Genomic DNA, 19745 nt, shown 5'->3' on the forward strand with positions numbered 1-19745 from the left:
AAAATGAAACCAACTTTATTTAATTTCTGAAAATTAAAATTCTTAAAGTGTCCAAACAAAATACATAGTACATACTATAAAAACAGAAAATCAGTTTTAGATATCGTACATTTGTAAATATTGTATTTTTCATGCTTCAAACTTTCGTTAATGACATGTTTTTTTATAAGAATTTTTTTAAATATAAAAATTGAGGTTATTTTAAGTGAATTTTCTATATTTTAAAATGGTTTATAATCATTTTCCAAAAATTTTAAATGAATTTCTAAATATTCACAACTCTAATAGTTTGGTTTAGTTTTTTGGAATGTAGAAATATATATTTGAAATTTTGTCTAACATTAGATTAGTAAATTGAAATTGTCTAATTAATTTCATTTGTTCTTTGATTTATTTTTATTTTGCACCCATATTTACTTACATTTTATATTAAATATATCATTGATTTATTTTTTCTATTTGAATTAGATTTTATTATTTTTATCTCTCTTTTTTTTTTGAGGTGAGTAAGTGGGAAGAGGGACCCTACCCTTGGTCGGAATTGAGCCCAGGACATAGCCTTGCAAATCGTCAAGCGCTAATCAATTAAGCCCAAGCTCTTTTTCTATTTTATCTCTTATTATATTAATATGTGCGATGCACATAAAATTCCTAGTTATATATGTGGAATTGTATATTATAAGACCATTTACCCATAATTCAAGAAGGTCATAAATATATATATTGGGTGTGGTTTTTATGAGGGTGAGGTTGGGGCTAAGGCTTTAAACAATTAGAGTAAAGCGCACCTTCAAATGGTGTCAAAATATGTTGTTTCAGTATCAGAAATCTTATGACAACCTGAAAATATATTTGCGTCTCTAGTTATAAAATTTAAAATTTCAAAATAATGTAGATTAAACAACACTTAAAAATCGACGGTTAAGATAATATATTACAAGATTCACTATTTTCAAAACCTTTATTTTTTTTGGTAATTCAGTGGGGAAGACTTTGGGTAATTCAATGGGGAAGACCGGTCCTACCCATTTTTTTCAATAGATTAAGGAGTTACATTTTTGGGGGGTGTTAACAGTGAGAATGGATATCATGATGTGGTAACTAGGTGTGGGGATGCTACCACGACTCTAGCCCCTATCCTACTATTTCCAAAACTTGAAATCTATTTTTTTTTCATGTTTATACATCTTGAGGTCAAGATGATTAAATTCATAATTTTTTCGATATGATTGGTTAGGGTCTTACCCTATATAAATGTTTTCCATAATATAAAGCACAACGTGGTTAGTAGACAGCTCTCTAAATACATTATGAGGTTCGAATTACGATTCGGCAACATCAAACATATGAAATAACTTCTATCTGTGTGTACTTGAATCTATAAACAATATATGTTTTGCCCTTTCTCTCTCCTCTCTCTCTCTTAAGCTTGGGTTTTGTATATAAGTTGGGTTAAATGTGAATATGATTGAATATTAGGGCAAAAAATGTCATTTCAATTCATAGTTATCTGAATTTGGAGTTTAAAATGTGATTAAAGTTTCTATATATGCATCAATGTTGTTATTGTCTGATTGTTATTTTTTATACCAGAATCAAATCCTAAGTTTGGTATTTCGAGACAAGGGCATCGCTCACCAACGGTTTGACATATTTAGTGAGAGAAACCTCTCAATCTAGACCAAACAGTTACAAGATAAATTTGTGCTTGGCTATTCTATATAATTGCAACTACACTTTGATTATAGTAGTTAGAGCAAACATTGTGACAGTTAATAGTACATTGCCAATACACAAACACTGTTTGCGCGAAAAATACTGATATGCTTCTATTGTATATATGCGCAGCTCTTTACCGACAGTTTTGAATCGGTTCTTGTTGATAAGTTTATTATCAAAGGGAAAATATTTAGTCAACCTAGCAAGTTTAATGAGGTTTTCTTTAAATTGGTGCAGAGCGCAGCAGTTGTTTGTTAAATTTAATGAGAGAGCCCATTTTACGCTATAAATATGAAGCTCATAAAATTTAAGACATGTCAATCTCAATTAAAAGATTAATCATCTTGATTTTTAATGTAATAGTTTTGAAGGGAAAAAAAGATGGAGCCATTTTCCTATTAAGCAATTAAGCCCGGGCGCTTTTCCTATTTTATCTCTCATTACATTAATACGTGTAATGCACATAAAATTTCCTAGTTATATATGTGGAATTGTATATTATAGGACCATTTACCCAAACTTCAAGAATGTTATAAATATATATATTGTATGTGGTTTGTATGAGGCTGAGGCTCTAACAAATTAGAGTAAGGCGCACCTTCAAATGGTGTCAAGATATGTTGTTTCAGTACCAGAAATCTTATGACGACCTGAAAAATTATTTTTATCTCTAGTTATAAAATTTAAAGTTTCAAAATAATGTAGATCAAACAACACTTAAAAATCATAACGATTGACGGTTCAGATAATATATTACAAGATTCATTATTTCCAAAACTTTTTCTTTTTTTTTGGGTAATCAGTGGGGAAGACATGCCCCCTACTCGTTTTTTCAATAGATTAGGGAGTTACATTTTTGTGCAAGAAAAATGATACCATGATGTGGGGATGCTACCACCATGACCCAGCCCCTTTCCTATTATTTCTAAAACTTGAAATCTATTTTTTTCCTTGTCCATATATCTTGAGGTCAAGATGACCAAATTCATAATTTTTTCGAGATGATTATTTCGAGTCTCACCCTATATGAACTTTTTCCATTTTATAAAGCACAATGTGGTTAGTAGACAGCTCTCTTCGAATTATGATTCAGTAACATCAAACATATGAAATAACCTCTCTCTTTGTGTACTTGAATCTATAAACAACCTCTCTCTTAAACCTGGACTTTGTATATAAGTTGGGTAAAATGTGAATAAGATTGAATATTAGGGCAAAAAATGCCATATCAATTCATAGTTATTTGAATTTGGAGTTTAAATTGTGATTTAAGTTTCTATATATGCATCAATGTTGTTGTTGTTATCTTATTGTTATTTTTTATACCGCAATCAATGCCTAAGTTTGGTATTTCGAGACTGGGGAATCACTCACCAATTGTTTGACATACTTAGTGACAGAAACCTCTCAATCTAGACCACACAATTACAAGGTAAATTTGTGCTGGTGCTATGCTCTATAATTAGAGCTACACTTTGATTATAGTAGTTAGAGCAAACCTTGTGACAGTTAATAGTGCATTGCCGATACACAAACACTTTTTGTGCAAAAATTATTGATTTGCTTCTATTGTATATATACACAGCTCTTTACTGACAATTTTGAATAGGTTATTGCTGATAAGTTTGTTATCAAAAGGGAAGTATTTGATCAACCTAGCACGTTTAATGAGGTTTTCTTTAAATTGGTGCAGAGCACAACAATTGTTTGTTAAATTTAATGAGAGAGCCCATTTTAAGCTATAAAACATGAAGCTAAAAAAATTTAAGACATATTAATCTCAATTAAAAAGTCAATCATCGTGATTTTTAATGTAATAGCTTCGAAGGAAAAAAAAGATGGTGCCTTTTTCCAATTAAGCAATTAAGCCCGGGCTCTTTTTTTATTTTATCTCTCATTACACTAATACGTGCAATGCACATAACATTGCCTAGTTATATATATGTGGAATTGTATATTATAAGACCATTTACCCATAATTCAAGAAGGTCATAAATATATATAATGGGTGTGGTTTGTATGAGGGTGAGGTTGAGGTTGAGGTTGAGGCTCTAAACAATTAGAGTAAGGCTCACCTTCAAATGGTGTCAAAATATGTTTTTTCAGTACGAGAAATCTTATGACGACTTGAAAATTTATTTTTATCTCTAGTTATAAAATTTGAAGTTTCAAAAATAATGTAGATCAAACGACACTTAAAAATCTTTAAAATCCACAATTTCAATAATATATTACAAGATTCACCATTTTCAAATATATATATATTGGTAATTTATTGGGGAAGACCGGTCCTACCTATTTTTTCAATAGATTAGGGAGTTATATTTTTGTGGGGGTGTTAGCAGTGATAATGGATATCATGATGTGGTAACTGGGTGTGGGGATGCTACCACGACCCTAGCCCGTTTCCTACTATTTCCAAAATATGAAATCTATTTTTTTTCCATGTCCATACATCTTTAGGTCAAGATGCTTAAATTCATAATTTTTTCGATATTATTGTTTAGGGTCTTACCCTATATAAACTTTTTTCATAATATAAAGCACATTGTGGTTAGTAGACGGCTCTCTAAATACATTATGAGGTTCGAATTATGATTCTCTAACTTCAACATATGAAATAACCTCTATCTTTGTGTACTTGAATCTATAAACAACCTCTCTCTTCCCCTTTCTCTCTCCTCTCTCTCTTAAGCTTGGGCTTCGTATATAAGTTGGGTTAAATGTGAATAAGATTGAATATTAGGGTAAAAAATGCCATTTCAATTCATAATTCTATGAATTAGAGTTTAAATTGTGATTGAAGTTTATATATATGTATCACTTTGTTGTTGTTGTCTTATTGCTAGTTTTTATACCAGAATCAAATCCTAAGTTTGGCATTTCGAGACAAGGGCATCGCTCACCAATTGTTTGACATATTTAGTGAGAGAAATCTCTCAATCTAGACCACACAATTACAAGGTAAATTTGTGTTTGTGCTACTCTATATAATTGCAAAGCTACACTTTGATTATAATAGTTAGAGTAAACATTGTGATAGTTAATAGTACATTGCCAATACACAAACACTGCTTGCACGAAAAATACTGATATGCTTCTATTGTATATATACGCAGCTCTTTACCGACAGTTTTGAATTGGTTCTTGTTGATAAATTTATTTTCAAAGAGGACATATTTAGTCAACCTAGCAAGTTTGATGAGGTTTTCTTTAAATTGGTGCAGAGCGCAACAGTTGTTTGTTAAATTTAATGAGAGAGCCCATTTTAAGCTATAAAACATGAAGCTAAAAAAATTTAAGACATGTCATTCTCAATTTAAAAATTAATCATCTTGATTTTTAATGTAATAGTTTTGAAAGGAAAAAAAAGATGGAGCCTTTTTTCTATTAAGCAATCAAGCCCGGGCCCTTTTCCTATTTTATCTCTCATTATATTAATATGTGCAATCCACATAAAATTTCCTAGTTATATATGTGGAATTGTATATTATAAGATCATTTACCTATATAATTCAAGAAGGTCATAAATACATATTGGATGTGGTTTGTATGAGGCTGAGGCTCTAAACAATTAGAGTAAGGCGCACCTTCAAATGGTGTCAAAATATGTTGTTTCAGTACCAGAAATCTAATGATGACCTGAAAATTTATTTTTATCTTTAGTTCTAAAATTTAAAGTTCCAAAAATAATGTAGATCAAACAACACTTAAAAATTGTAAAAATCGATGGTTTAGATAATATATTACAAGATTCATAATTTCCAAAATCTTTTTTTGTTTTTTTGGGTAATTCAGTGGGGAAGACATGCCCCTACTCGTTTTTTCAATAGATTAGGGAATTACATTTTTGTAGGGGTGTCAGCAAGAAGAATGATACCATGATGCGGTAATTGGGTGTGGGGATGCTACCACTATGACTCCAGCCCCTTTCCTATTATTTCCAAAACTCGAAATCTATTTTTTTCCTTGTCCATACATCTTGAGGTCAACATGACCAAATTCATAATTTTTTTGAGATGATTGTTTAGAATCTCACCCTATATAAACTTTTTCCATTTTATAAAGCACAACGTGATTAGTAGACGGCTCTCTAAATACATTATGAGGTTCGAATTACGATTCGGCAACATCAAACATATGAAATAACCTATCTCTTTGTGTACTTGAATTTATAAACAACCTCTCTCTTCCCCCCTCTCTTAAGCTTGGGCTTTGTATATAAGTTGAGTTAAATGTGAATAAGATTGAATATTAGGGCAAAAAATGCTATATCAATTTACAGTTCTTTGAATTTGAAGTTTAAATTGTGAATGAATTTTTTGTATATGCATCAATATTGTTGTTGTCTTATTGCTATTTTTTATACCACAGTCAGTGCCTAAGTTTGGCATTTCGAGATTGGGACATCACTCACCAATTGTTTGACATATTTAGTGAGAGAAACCTCTCAATCTAGACTACACAATTACAAGGTAAATTTGTGCTGGTGCTATTCTATATAATTGTAGTTACACTTTGATTATAATAGTTAAAGCAAACCTTTTGAGTTTTGACAATTAATAGTACATTGCCAATACACAAACACTTTTTGCGTGAAAGCGATGATCTGCTTCTATTGTTTATATTCGCAGCTCTTTACTGACAGCTTTGAATCGGTTCTTGTTGATAAGTTTGTTATCAATGGGAAAACATTTAGTCAACCTAGCAAGTTTAATGAGGGTTTGTTTAAATTGGTGCAGAGCACAACAATTGGTTGTTAAATTTAATGAGAGAGCCAATTTTAAACTATAAAACATGAAGCTAAGAAAATTTAAGACATGCCAATCTCAATTAAAAAAAATTAATCATCGTGATTTTTAATATAATAGCTTTGAAGGAAAAAAAAGATGGAGCCATTTTCCAATTAAGCAATTAAGCTTGGGCTATTTTCTTATTTTATCTCTCATTACATTAATACTTGCAATGCACATAATATTACCTAGTTATATATATGTGGAATTGTATATTATAAGACTATTTACCCATAATTCAAGAAGGTCATAAATATATATATATTGGGTGTGGTTTGTATAAGGGTGAGGTTGAGGCTGAGGCTCTAAACAATTAGAGTAAGGCTTACCTTCAAATGGTTTCGAAATATGTTGTTTCCGTACCAGAAATCTTATGACGACCTGAAAATTTATTTTTATCTCTAGTTATAAAATTTAAAGTTTCAAAAATAATGTAGATCAAACAACACTTGAAATCTTTAAAATTGGCAGTTTAAATAATATATTACAAGATTCACTATTTTCAAAACTTTTTATTTTTTATTTTTTTGGTAATTTAGTGGGGAAGACAGACCCATACTCATTTTTTCAATAGATTAGGGAGTTACATTTTTGTGGGGGGTGTCAGTGTAAGAATGGATACCATGATGTGGTAACTGGGTATGGGGATGCTACCACCACGACCCTAACCCCTTTAATATTTCCAAAACTTGAAATCTATTTTTTTCCATGTCCATACATCTTAAGGTCAAGATGATCAAAATCATAATTTTTTCGAGATGATTGTTTTGGGTCTCAACCTTTATAAGCTTTTTCCATAATATAAAGAACAACGTGGTTAGTAGCCAGCTCTCTAAATATATTATGAGGTTCGAATTACAATTCAGCAACATTAAACACATGAAATAGCCTCTCTCATTGTGTACTTGAATCTATAAACAACATCTCTCTTCCCCTCTCTCTCTCTCCTCTCTCTTAAGCTTGGACTTCGTCTATAAGTTGGGTTAAATGTGAATAAGATTGAATAATAGGACAAAAAATTCCATTTTAATGTATAGTTCTTTGAATTTGGAGTTTAAATTGTGATTGAAGTTTCTATATATGCATTACTGTTGTTGTTGTCTTATTGCTATTTTTTATACCATAATCAACACCTAAGTTTGGCATTTCGAGACTGGGGCATCGCTAACCAATTGTTTGACATATTTAGTAGATAAACCTCTCAATCTAGATTACACAATTACAAGGTAAATTTGTGATGGTGCTATTCTATATAATTGCAGCTACACTTTGATTATAGTAGTTAAAGCAAACATTGTGACAGTTAATAGTACATAGCCAATACACAAGCATTTGTTGTGTGAAAAATACTGATATGTTTCTATTGTATATATACGCAGCTCTTTACTGATAGTTTTGAATCGGTTCTTACTGATAAGTTTGTCATCAAAAGAGAAATATCTAATCAACCTAGGAAGTTTAATGATGTCTTCTTTAAATTGGTGCCAAGCACAACAGTTGTTTGTTAAATTTAATGAGAGAGCCTATTTTAAGCTATAAAACATGAAGCTAAGAAAATTTAAGTCATGTCAATCTCAATTAAAAAATTAATCATCTTGATTTTTAATGTAATAGTTTTGAAGGAAAAACAAAATGGAGCCCTTTGAAGGCTCCACATTATACTCTTTCTTGGTCATGATTCACTCTCCATTTGAAATTCTTATGAATTTACTCTTTAGACTACATGAAGGGTTTATGTTACAGACCCCTTGGAATCTTTCCAATAATACTTTGGATATATTCAATGAAACTCTGACAACCATCCATTTTGAAATTTAATGAACAAGAATAATTGTGATCTCTATGTGTAAAAAATTAATGGTAGCTTTGCAGACAATTCCTAAAAAAATATATGGAGAGAGAGAGAGAGCGCATGAGAGGGAAGGGGCTTATGGAGAAAGAGAAAGGGGGGAGGAGAGGGGATATGGAGAGAGAGAGAGAGAGGTGGGAGAGGGGATATGGAGAGAGAGAGAGAAAGAGATGGAGGTGGTTATAGAAGGGAGGGGGTATGGAGGGAGAGGGGAAGAGAAATTAATTTGAGAAGAGAGAACATCCTAGTACATCATTTTTTTTTGGATTTTTTTACCTTTAAAAATCGTTCAACAATAATTTTTAAGAATTATTTGTTATTAGACATATATTATTTTTTGAGATTTTATTTATTGATTTTATACTTCTATTGATGATTTAATTTTTACTGATGTATTATCCCTATGCAGGTTTTCTCCCTGATGTGAAATACGACAAAATTTTAATTCATTTTGATATGTTTATAATTTATTTATTTGCTTTTCAATATTTTATCCTAGCGGTTCATATTAATCTAATTGATTTGTAATGTCATCATCAACTTGTTGTGTTCTAATATATATTATCATTTATCTTTCAACAATATTTTTCTTAATTATCAATATGTTTAGCAGTATTTGTATATATTATAGGTTGATTTTATCATGCTTCTCATCTCTTCCTTTTTTATATGTAATTAAATATTTGAGTAATTAAGGTGTTTTCATTCTCTCTAAAGCCAATATTTGCAAATAGCTATCCATGTCAAAATTGACACAACAACAATCTTTGAATTGAATTGTAATCCATGAATATGACATTTACTAGTTCCTTGTTTTTTCCATATTTATTCATTGATTTCAAATATTTGAAATATGTTGAATTGAATATATTTTAGGGCAACTGACCCCAATAAGTTAGGAAAAGGCTCTAACAATGATGATGGTCAAATTAAAAACTCAGATTTAGAGGCAAGGTTTGCCAAAAAAAGGAAAAAAGAAAAAGAAAAAGAAAAGAGAGTAATAACAAAGTTTGAAAATCTATCATGTGGTATTGGCTTGTCATAATAATGATTCAAATCCACAATTCTCTTGGGTCAAAAAAATATAAAAGTTTGGGAGATTTAACACAAATATCTCTTTTTAGGGATATTTAAAAAATGTCTCAAAATTAAAAAATATTAAATTTTATGTAAATGCCATTTTTTTTCCTTTTATATTTATTAATACACTTATTAATTTGGTATTTTGAGTTTGAAATTGTGTTGCAGTTGGTTTTATGAAAAATATCACTATTCTTGCCTTTAATAAAATTCGGTACTCAATACTGAACATAAGAGAAAGATAATTGCTCAATATTCTTAGTTCGAGCTTTATTAAAAGCACGAACATGTTCCATTGTTTTTCTTTTAAATGTAATACTCTTACTACTGAACTAATGTCTTTTTCTTACCAAAAAGATGTTATACTCCCATAGAAGAATGTTGTCCATTTACTTCCTCGAGTAAAACCCCGTCTTGAATTAATTTTAGGACCCCAAATTTTAGGGATATAACCTCTTCAACCCTTAAATTAATCTCAATAACATAAATGATCTAATTGCACGCACTATGCACTTGAAAAAATAATATCTCGATAATGAATAGAGACTATCGATATTGAATAAAGACCATCCATTAAATAAAAGAAATTATCTAAGTGTACGTACTATGCACTTAAAAAAACTATATACTTGGGGTGAAAGATGTGAGCCATCAATTATTTTGATCCACCATCAAGATTCAAAGAAAGATGCTAGAATCTTAACATCTATTTCCTAAATCTATTCTCATCAAATATTTAAATAAAAAAATATACTCATATTTCTCTTTTTATGTATATTCATTCATTATTTATTCAATCAAAATATTTTGATTCACAAGATATACCAAATACATTATATTCATTCTTAAACTAAGGAGGTTTTATGCAAAAATAGAAAGTCAACAGCATGGAGGCTTCCCATAAAATTTAGTAAAAAGGCTCCTATGGGTAGGGCGTGCCACCCTAGGTTACCTCTAATGGGCCCCACTAAATTCTATTATGTGATTTAAATAGGCCCCCATACCGTATGAAGGGTCCCACATATTTTTAGTAAATATTTATTTTGATTTTTAAAATTTTAAAATATAATTTATTTATCTTAGTTTATTTGAAATTGATTTTCTCTTATATTATAAATCCAAATGATTAAAATAAAATATCAAGAGAATCACAAAAATTCAAATAATCATTCTAAAAATTATATAATATAAAATTAATTAAAACTAATTAATTTTGATGAGAATCAGATCCGTATAGGTCTAGGAATTATGAATATACTGGAGCATTCTGTTTGTATGGACCACGATCCTCACTAGCTTTCGCAACGTGATCCAGCAGTTTCCATAACCCACAGTCTATTGCAGGGGTTCATGATTAGACCACCAAAATCAGTTAATAGGTTAAGGGACCCAGTCTATGGACAACATGTTCTCCCCTAAAGACAAATCTATAGTCCCTTAGACCATGATGCAACCACGGCTCCATAGTGCATAGAGGTAATCTCTCGCGCATGTACACGCTTCACCCTCCATAGTGGATCTCTATCTCCGTCAGGGATAAGGGTTTGGCCTAGTCTCTAAAGGTCCACCATCACACACAAGGACCACACAGTCTCTCGGCTCACTCCTCTGGGCAATACTGACCTCATCAAGGGATAATCCACTGAACCCTCATCGGTTTAACTCTATGTCCAGGTACCTTGGGTTTCCCAACTTGACTAGCCTAGCATGTCCAACCAAATCCGAGTATCGACAATAATATTTGCATAGTATGATCCACAAGAGAACCACACTCCCACTTAATTTATGTTTATAGAAGCTCCTATTACTGGCCACATAAACCCAACACATCCAATATTAGTTAGTGAGATTTGACTATTAGACAACTCAAATTTTAATTTTTTTCCCTTTGAGAATGGTCCTTCAAGTGGTTTCCAAAATTTCATATTGAAACAAATCTTCCCCATTAGTCTTTTGACTAATGGAGTAGAGGTCAAAGAATGCTCCTCAGGAAGCATAATATACATGTTCCTTAGCTTATGTTTGGTGTTGAGAGTACCAAATTCTATTGAAGGCATTTATATGTTTGGCAATAGTATTTTTGGCAAAAACCAACTTCATCACAATTCAGAAAAACAAAACAAATACACCGAATGGGTGAGGAACAAATACATCGTATAGGAATTACCACACACTCTTACCAGGGCCGCTTATTACATTAACAAAATCGCCCCGAATCACTGGCAAAAGACTCCTATCGAGTCCGATTGGTTCCTGCTCTTCCCTGCCAACTCGATCGGGCAATTTTCTTTGTGGAAATGGCACACTCCTCTCTCTCTCTCTGTAGGACAAGCCCTCTCCCTTGGATTTGATTGAGCTTTTACCCAGTAAGAGTGACTTGTAGGTTGTTGATGGAAATTTAAGCTTCATGCAACATTCGACTGCTGAAATACTTACATACACACACAGAAAGAGAGAGGGAGCCATGGAAGCTCTCCAAGTGCTTGATGAAATTCCTTTGAGAGGCATAGTCTCGTAGATCACTAACAGTTTCCTCTAAGAAGCCAATTTTTTCTGGTAATGACTTAGTCATAGAAAATTGGATCGTACCCAACAATTTTATGAGCAAGAGAGAGGCCTGAGAAAACAAAGAGCCATGGAGAAAATCTACATTCCCCAATTTTCTTACTTTGATTCGCAAAACTATAGCAATTGCCCCCTCCCTTCCGTTTTCCTCTAACACCTAACTTATTATCTCTTTTTATGTGCAGGGATTTGCAGTCTATCTAATTACACAAAACCCAAGTGAGAAATATTAACTTCAAATTCCCATCGATTGGTTTGAGCTTTACTGGAAGCCCAGTAGCGTGTTATCACAAAATGGCCATCTCTATACGCCCGGTACTGCCAGGTTAGCAGTTTTATTTTTTCATTCTATTTCCATTTTTTTAATAATGTATTGCTAGTCTCCTACAGGTTTAACTGTTATGAAAGTACGAGAATAATTACAATGGGCCTATACATTTTTTTTCCACACATTTCATGATCTTTTGTTTTTCTAAATTTGGATATAATTTTCTGAAGTTTTTCTCTTATGCTTGAATTATCATAAGGAATATGACTAGAACTGGGGGAATCCTTTATATTTTGAATTCAAGTCACTAATCTCAGAAGGAAGAAAGAAATGTAATGTGTTTTTGTTTGTCGAATTACAATCATTCTCAATTACTGATGAAATCTTGACCCTAAGAAAATTATGGATAAAAGGCAAATCAAATTGAAAAGGGAGGGGGCCGGGGGGGTTCAGGAAGTTAATGGAAATATGTGGATATTCCTAGTTGGGTTTTTGCTTTTTCTTTTGGCTTTCATGCCTTGAGTATATCTTATTATTTGGAAGTTGTTTGCTGAACGAATGATTACCCAATAATGTTTAAGGTGGTATTGCTTAGGAGAACAGTAGCAAGTTTGGATTATTATTCTTTTTACCACACTTTAGGACCATCACCAACATGTTTATACTTCGCATCGGATGCTTGTGATATGCATTTTGTTTACACCTGTTTTTGTCAAGTATTTTTACATAGTGGGTTGAGTGCACTCTACATTTGGGGGGGGGGGGGGGGCGGGGTCAGCCCATTTTATATAAACAAGATGGGGTAGCCTCTAGCAACTTCTAGAAATGAGATAAATCTACAACACTAGACGAAGAAAACACAACAAGATACAAACAACAAACTTAAAAATTCAAAACCATAGAATGCAAATGAGAACTAAGAATGTTATTTCTGCTGTTATCTCTTGGACCGCTGCGGTGGGCCTCAAGGTTTAAAAAACCCTGGGAGACCCCTAGGTGCCCAACGCCTAGGTGGCCGCCCAGAACCTCAGGTGCCCAAAGTGTGGGATATACACATATATGCATATTATGTGCTGCCTGAATGCACATAAATGCCTATATATGTTGAATATGTATATTCATATATTTATATTTTTTCTAACTTTTTTATACTAGCATATGCGAGTGAATGTTGGAACACGTTCAAGTCACTGAAAAGTTTGCTTCTTTGAATAACTAACTAGTGAAAAGAACACAAATACATACTGTATTAGGGATTTAGTGTCCATACACCATACTCTATAGTGCATACTTCTTATAGTCATACTACTCCAAGTCTCCAATGAGACCAGATGATCAATAGAAAATGATGTTGTACAAAAGATGCTACACGAATGAAAAGAAAGAGGAGATATTTATTCAATGTTTTGGATGTTTTATCTTCAATATTACTGTTGTCTAACAAGCTCAAAATCATCCCAAAAGCTGGCTAAGAACCTCATTTGGACCCAAAAGTTGATTGCAATAAGATATGGTAAGGTTTCGGATGATTCTACAAACTTCTCAAAATTTTCTCGTTTTGAAACAATAGCGATATTGATCAATTTTGGATGTTTCTAGAGCATAGGAGGAGTTTTTTACTTTGGGGGTTTAGAATACCCCCCTTTCATGACTCAAAATGACCCAAAATGGCCCCACAACAATCTTTTTTCTGCCATTTTTATGTAAGTCTCCCAGGCGCCCTTCTAGGACTGGGCACTAAGTAACCGCCTAGGAGGGTACCCAAGAACTTCTGCCTAGGAAGGCCTGCCCAGGCCTAGGCAGCGCAGCCTATGGCATCTTGGGCACCTAGACAGCTGCCTAGGCACTGGGCGGGCTGTTTTTTGAAACAATGGTGGCACTACAAATTTGCAATACTTTTCTTTTATAAAGACAGAAGGATCTTTGAGCCTTTAGACATAATCTCTCTCTCTCCCCATCATGGGTTTAGAGTATGGTTATCGTTTTTAAGAGTTTGAGAGACCAGTCCCTTATTCAGGGAGTAGCTTGTTTGCAAATAATTATCACAATCAAGTTATGCTTAGTCATACTCCCTTTTGCAATGATTAATCGAGCATCTATGCCATTGCAAAGCCTAGCTGGATTATTGTCGTGATGTACAAGACAGGACTGAGGCACATTTGAAGCGCTTGTGTTCAACAATGGTTCACACTGCTTTCGAACATAGGTATGGTAACAAAATGGGGGCCAATCTTTCCCAATGGTTAATACCATAGTGTTATCCCCCTGCACACCTGGTTCCCAGTGTAATATCTGCATATAATTCTGCTCCACATGGGAAGGGCAAAACTTGGCTTTGAAGCTAGTGCCTGGATGAGTAGGAGTAGCATTTTGATCCTACCAGGTGACATGAGGAGCAGGCTCTCTACCTAGCAGTCTGTAGAAGGGCATAGCTTGTTTTCCAATGAGTGTTATTAGAGTAAAACTTTGTGAACACACAAGTATGAAGAAGCCTCGGGAATGTCAGATTAAGCCTTTTCTTGAGCATGACAAGTATCAGAACTCCAGGAGCCACTGAATGCTACAATTGGCATTAGAGCTAGAGGGGTACTGAATGCCACAAATTGGTATTAGAACACTAGGGCCCATGAAATGTGCTAAGTGCTACAATTGGTCATCTGTAGCTCTAGGGGCAACTGAATTGATAATTGGTATAAGAGCTATGTTACTGGGCCCCATAAAGGACGACATTTTCAATAGTGGAGTGTTGTGTACTTCTCAGGAGTTTTTGTCAGCTCATGGGCTGACTGCTACAGTATCAGCTAATGGCGATCTGATGGTCGCAACCTTATTTCGTATTTGAATTTTCATTTTTTTTGTACAAATCCAAATCATTTGAAAATTTAGGCGTACATTCTACTCATCAAGGCGCACCTAATAAAAATATAAAAAAATAATTCGTAAAATACAAATTGACCAAAATACCCCTAAAAGTTTTGGAGGTATTTTGGTCAATTTATATTTTTCGAATTATTTTTTAATATTTTTATTAGATTTTACTATTTTTTAAGAATAGACGCTCAAAATTTCAAGTGATTTGGATTTGTATAAAAAAAATGAAAATTCAAACATGAAATGAGGTCGTGACCATTGGATTAGGCGAAGATTCAATCTGGGATGTTGGCTGACACTGTAGCTGTCAGCTCGTGGGATGGCATGATCTTCATGTTGAGGCGCATTATTCTTCCTCCTTGTATTCTTTATTCTTTTATACCTACCAGTATGTCATATCTTCATGTTGTTCTTACTTGATTGTCCCTATAGTACAATCTAGTCTTTTCATATGTGGCTGTTGCAGTTTCATGAGAATTGTACTTCATCCAAATCCTGTAGTACATTTACCTTTCCAAAAGCTCTTTGTCGCAAGTTTTTTGTTTACATTATAAGTACCCCACTGATACAGGTTTAGAGTCACAAAAAAGTGTCCTTTAAGTTAATCATGCCTAGATTCTAGTCTCTAACCTATGGTGGGTAGTAGGTGTCATTTTCACTTAACCAAACTGTGTAATGGTCAGCCAAAGTTGAATCGGAACTAGGCGAGGCTAGCCTTCCATGGGCAAAATCAAGAGGAATGGAGCAAGCAAGTGCACAAGTAGGAGTGGCAACAGGTCAGGTCAGTTCCGGGTCGGGACTGACCCCGACCTGACCTGAAGACCTGCCTATGGGACCCAGACCTGACCAAGGCCAGAGTCGCCCTACCTGAACCCAACTTGAATTGATTTGAGAGGACCCTAACCCAACCCGGAAATTAATTCTGTTTGGATCAACCCGACTCGAACCAAGCTGACATGATCCGTATTAAAACATAGAAAATAATAGTTTATTGTCCCAAATTTATAAAAAAACCTAAAAATGATAATTATTTTGGCCATTTTGATTTTAGGTAATATTATTATATTATATGTTAAATTTCTGAAGGTAATATTATTATATTATAGGTTAAATTTCTGGTTAACTAGATTTTTGTATTAGATATGTATTAATTTAACTAATATCCAGGTTGATCTGACCTGGACCTGGAACCTACCCGAGCGCTACTTGGGTCCAGGCTTATTGGACCCAGACTGCCTGGTCCAACGACTGGACTTGTATGCAGACCTGGTTCGGCTTGACCTGACCTAATTGCCAATCCTACGCACAAGTTATCAACAAGTGCTACAGCCCGCTCTTGTTTCATTCCACACACTTGTTTTGTACACAGCCACAAATGCCCCTGAAGGGCAAGGGGTTTATACAGCCTGGAGTATTTCCCAGCATACTCAACTTCAATTACATGGCCGTTAAGGCATGTGCCACTGTTGTTGCCTACCAACTTGTATGGCAGTTAAACCAACCCACGTCCCACCACCAATGACGGCCCACATTGCTTATTAATTTTGGGGGGGTTCAAGGGTCTGGTCAACCCACAACTCCATGAGTTATCACTGCCCATGCATGGAAATTGAAACCTGCATTGTCATTTCACGGCTGTTAATGCCCACCCAAGACCACTACATGTGCACTAATCCTTTATCACATGGCCTATGACCATTACATAAGCCCATGTATGCGGTGTTACAAAATTTGAACTCAAAACCCACGCTTGACGGTTTCTGATCAATATACTTGCCTGTTCATGTGCACGGTCAGCCATGCCTCTTGCATATGAGTCAAGCCAATGTCTCTCAGGTTGTGATGCCCATGGTTTTGACCATCCAAGCATCAATCTTTTGGTCTCGGTAGTCCTTAAGTCCTACCAACTTGGCCATTTGTCTACACCATCTTGTCCTAGGTCTTGCACCAAGGATCTCTGCCTCTAGGTCACATGTGAGTGTGAACCATGACGCACCAGCTTCATCTTTCACTCATGTTTGGTCAAGGCTGAAGGTACTTCCTCATAAATAAGCACAGTTCCATATGGAACTTGTTTGTCCTTTACTCCATTACCAATCCTTTCTTGGCCCACTTGAGGGATGGGGGTCTATCTGTGGGCATTAGCAGCCATGGTTTTCCTGTAATATACCATTTATATGCATTTTCAGGTTTCCATATGAAGAATCTCCAATTATCAGGCAAACGTCACAATCACAAGATGATCTATTTTAGGGCTTGTCAAGCTGCCAAACTTTCACCCAGCAAAGAGGCTCTACAAGTGAGCATCCCATTGGTGAAGATGTGCGGAATTACATCTGCTAAAGATGCTGCGGTTGCCATAGAGGCTGGTGCTAGTTTCATAGGGATGATTGTATGGCCCAATTCCAAACGATCAGTATCAATCCAAGTGGCACAAGAAATATCAAGGGTTGCAAGAGATAATGGGGTAGACCCTGTGGGAGTTTTTGTTGATGAAGATGCAGACCAGATATTGAAGGCTTCTGATGCAGCCAATCTTGAGCTTGTGCAGGTAAATCTCAATTTGAGAAAAATTTGAATGACGCAAATCTGATGTATGCTCTCTCTCTCTCTCCCACCCCAAAGACAGAGACATTGCATGCAAAGACACGCTCTATGTATGTAAATATACGGTGCTTTATGCTCTTAACATTGTAAATATTTATGTTTGAAGTATATACCTTTTGACATGGGGATATTGTACCTGGACCACCTGTTGAGTTTTTGCAGCTTCATGGAGATGGTGCTCGGGCTGCTTTTCCTATCGTGTCACAACATAGGTCGGTCATATATGTTTTGCATGCTGATGAATCTGGAAAGCTTCTCAATGGGATATCAGATGATGAGTCCCTCGCTTCGCCTGACTGGGTTTTGGTAGACAGTTTGTGTGGTGGCAGGTCTTGAACATTTGTTAGATTTGGTTTCCTTCATGTTACATTTCAGTGCTCATATACAGTTCTTTCAGTAGTGAATAATATTAGGTTTGTGCCAAGAGAAAAAAAACATTCTATAAGTACATAGAAATCAAGAACTATTGATAAGAGAGAGGATACTGCCTATATGCATGAATCATGGTCTCTCTCTCTCTCTCTCTCTCTCTCTCTCTCTCTTTATATATATATATATATATATATATATGTGGGTTATGTTAGGGTGCTCACATTATAGAGTAATTTATCATTATACTCAACAATTTTGGACACTTATATAGTCTTGTTTTGTACATGGAGAATTTTTTTCATAAGGGTATTTTTGGTCATTAGGAGTGTGACATCATCCACATGGGATATGATATCATCCACTGGAGCATTAAATGCCATTAGTGTGTCTATGTGGGTGACATCACACCCCTTTGTTGATGATGTCACACCCCTCGAAATGACAAAAAAATATGCTTACTAAAAATGCTCCATGTATAAAACACGGGTATATAGGTGTCCAAAATTGTTGAGTACAATGATAAATTGTTGTTATTGTGTATTTTGTTATATATTTATATATATGGAAGATACTACAAAACGTCTATAGGCAAAAATGAACAATGATTTCGCCTACCCTCATCACCATCCAAAGTTCATCGTACGGTCACGATTGTCCTGTAGTGTTTCATTTTTAATTTTTTTTTTACAATTCGAAATGACCTAAAATTTAGAGTGTGTGTTCATAAAAAATAGGTGAATCTATGAAAAATATCAAAAAACTATTTTACATGAAAAGAATTGATCAAAATACCCCCAAAAAATTTTGGGGATATTTTGGTTAATATTTATTTTGCGAATTATTATTTTTATATTTTTATTAGGTGTGCCTCACTAAGATGTACATACGCTTCAAATTTCAAGTCATTTCGATTTGTAGAAAAAAAATGAAAAATGAAACGCTATCGGACATTCGTGATCATGTGATGAACTTTGGATGGCGATGAGGATAGACGTGTTCATTTTTACCTATGGGCGTTGGGAAGACTTTTATATATATAGATATATATATATATATATATATATTCATAAATTGTTGTTATTGTGTGTTTTGTGTTGCAGTGGGAAAGGATTTGATTGGAGAAGATTTAGTTTACCTCATATTAGCACCAAAAATGGATGGCTTTTAGCAGGTGGGTTGAACCCTGAGAATGTAAGCGAGGCTGTTTCTGTTCTAAGACCAGATGGAGTTGATGTGAGCAGCGGTATTTGTGGCTTCGATGGGATCGAGAAGGACCCTAGTCAGATATTCTCATTCATGAGTAACATCAGGTCAATGAGGAAGCAACCATGACCTCTGGTTTTGTGCAGAGAGAGAGATAGGAGCTCCCAAAATTGCCATTTTCTTTTTGGTGATTTGGTTCAGTTTTCCAAGTTTAAGTGCAGAAATGGAAGAGGTAATTTTTTAGAACCTCTGAATTATTGTATGGAAAACGTTTAATATCTAGAAAATTTTTAAATTTATATGAATAAATATTGTTTAATCTTTTAAACCTTGTGAGTTGATAAAATACCGCAAAGGGTTCACTGCTGTAGCATGGTGGATGACATCCATGGTTATGAATTCAAGGCTTCGACCTTTG

The 19745-nt window shown here is 34.2% G+C and overlaps 1 protein-coding gene across 2 annotated transcripts; it reads left to right on the plus strand.

Annotated features, from left to right (window-relative positions):
- The first annotated feature begins 11869 nt into the window (after positions 1-11869).
- On the plus strand, positions 11870-19655 carry LOC18434691 (N-(5'-phosphoribosyl)anthranilate isomerase 1, chloroplastic). Of its 2 annotated transcripts, none has more exons than XM_088850470.1 (5): positions 11870-11997; positions 12192-12331; positions 17335-17696; positions 17915-18094; positions 19225-19655. In XM_088850470.1, exons 2-4 carry the CDS (start codon positions 12301-12303, stop codon positions 18086-18088), a joined length of 567 nt encoding a protein of 188 aa, XP_088706596.1. In that variant the 5' UTR covers positions 11870-11997; positions 12192-12300; the 3' UTR covers positions 18089-18094; positions 19225-19655. The 2 variants fall into 2 exon arrangements, with proteins under 2 accessions (XP_088706596.1, XP_011623578.1); XM_011625276.3 differs by having other exon boundaries at positions 17915-18081.
- Positions 19656-19745: the final 90 nt, after the last annotated feature.

Source organism: Amborella trichopoda, chromosome 10 (genome assembly GCF_054954075.1).
Source record: "Amborella trichopoda isolate Santa Cruz 75 chromosome 10, AtrichopodaSantaCruz75HAP2 v2.0, whole genome shotgun sequence".
NCBI lineage: Eukaryota > Viridiplantae > Streptophyta > Magnoliopsida > Amborellales > Amborellaceae > Amborella > Amborella trichopoda.

What these genes read in the sequence shown, in the direction of transcription:
- LOC18434691 (XM_011625276.3), top strand. Translation starts at nt 12,301, where the DNA reads ATGGCCATCTCTATACGCCCGGTACTGCCAG. An exon ending in CCAATCTTGAGCTTGTGCAG is followed by an intron (nt 17,697 to 17,914) that starts GTAAATCTCAAT and finishes GAGTTTTTGCAG; the next exon opens with CTTCATGGAGATGGTGCTCG. An exon ending in GACAGTTTGTGTGGTGGCAG is followed by an intron (nt 18,082 to 19,224) that starts GTCTTGAACATT and finishes TTTGTGTTGCAG; the next exon opens with TGGGAAAGGATTTGATTGGA.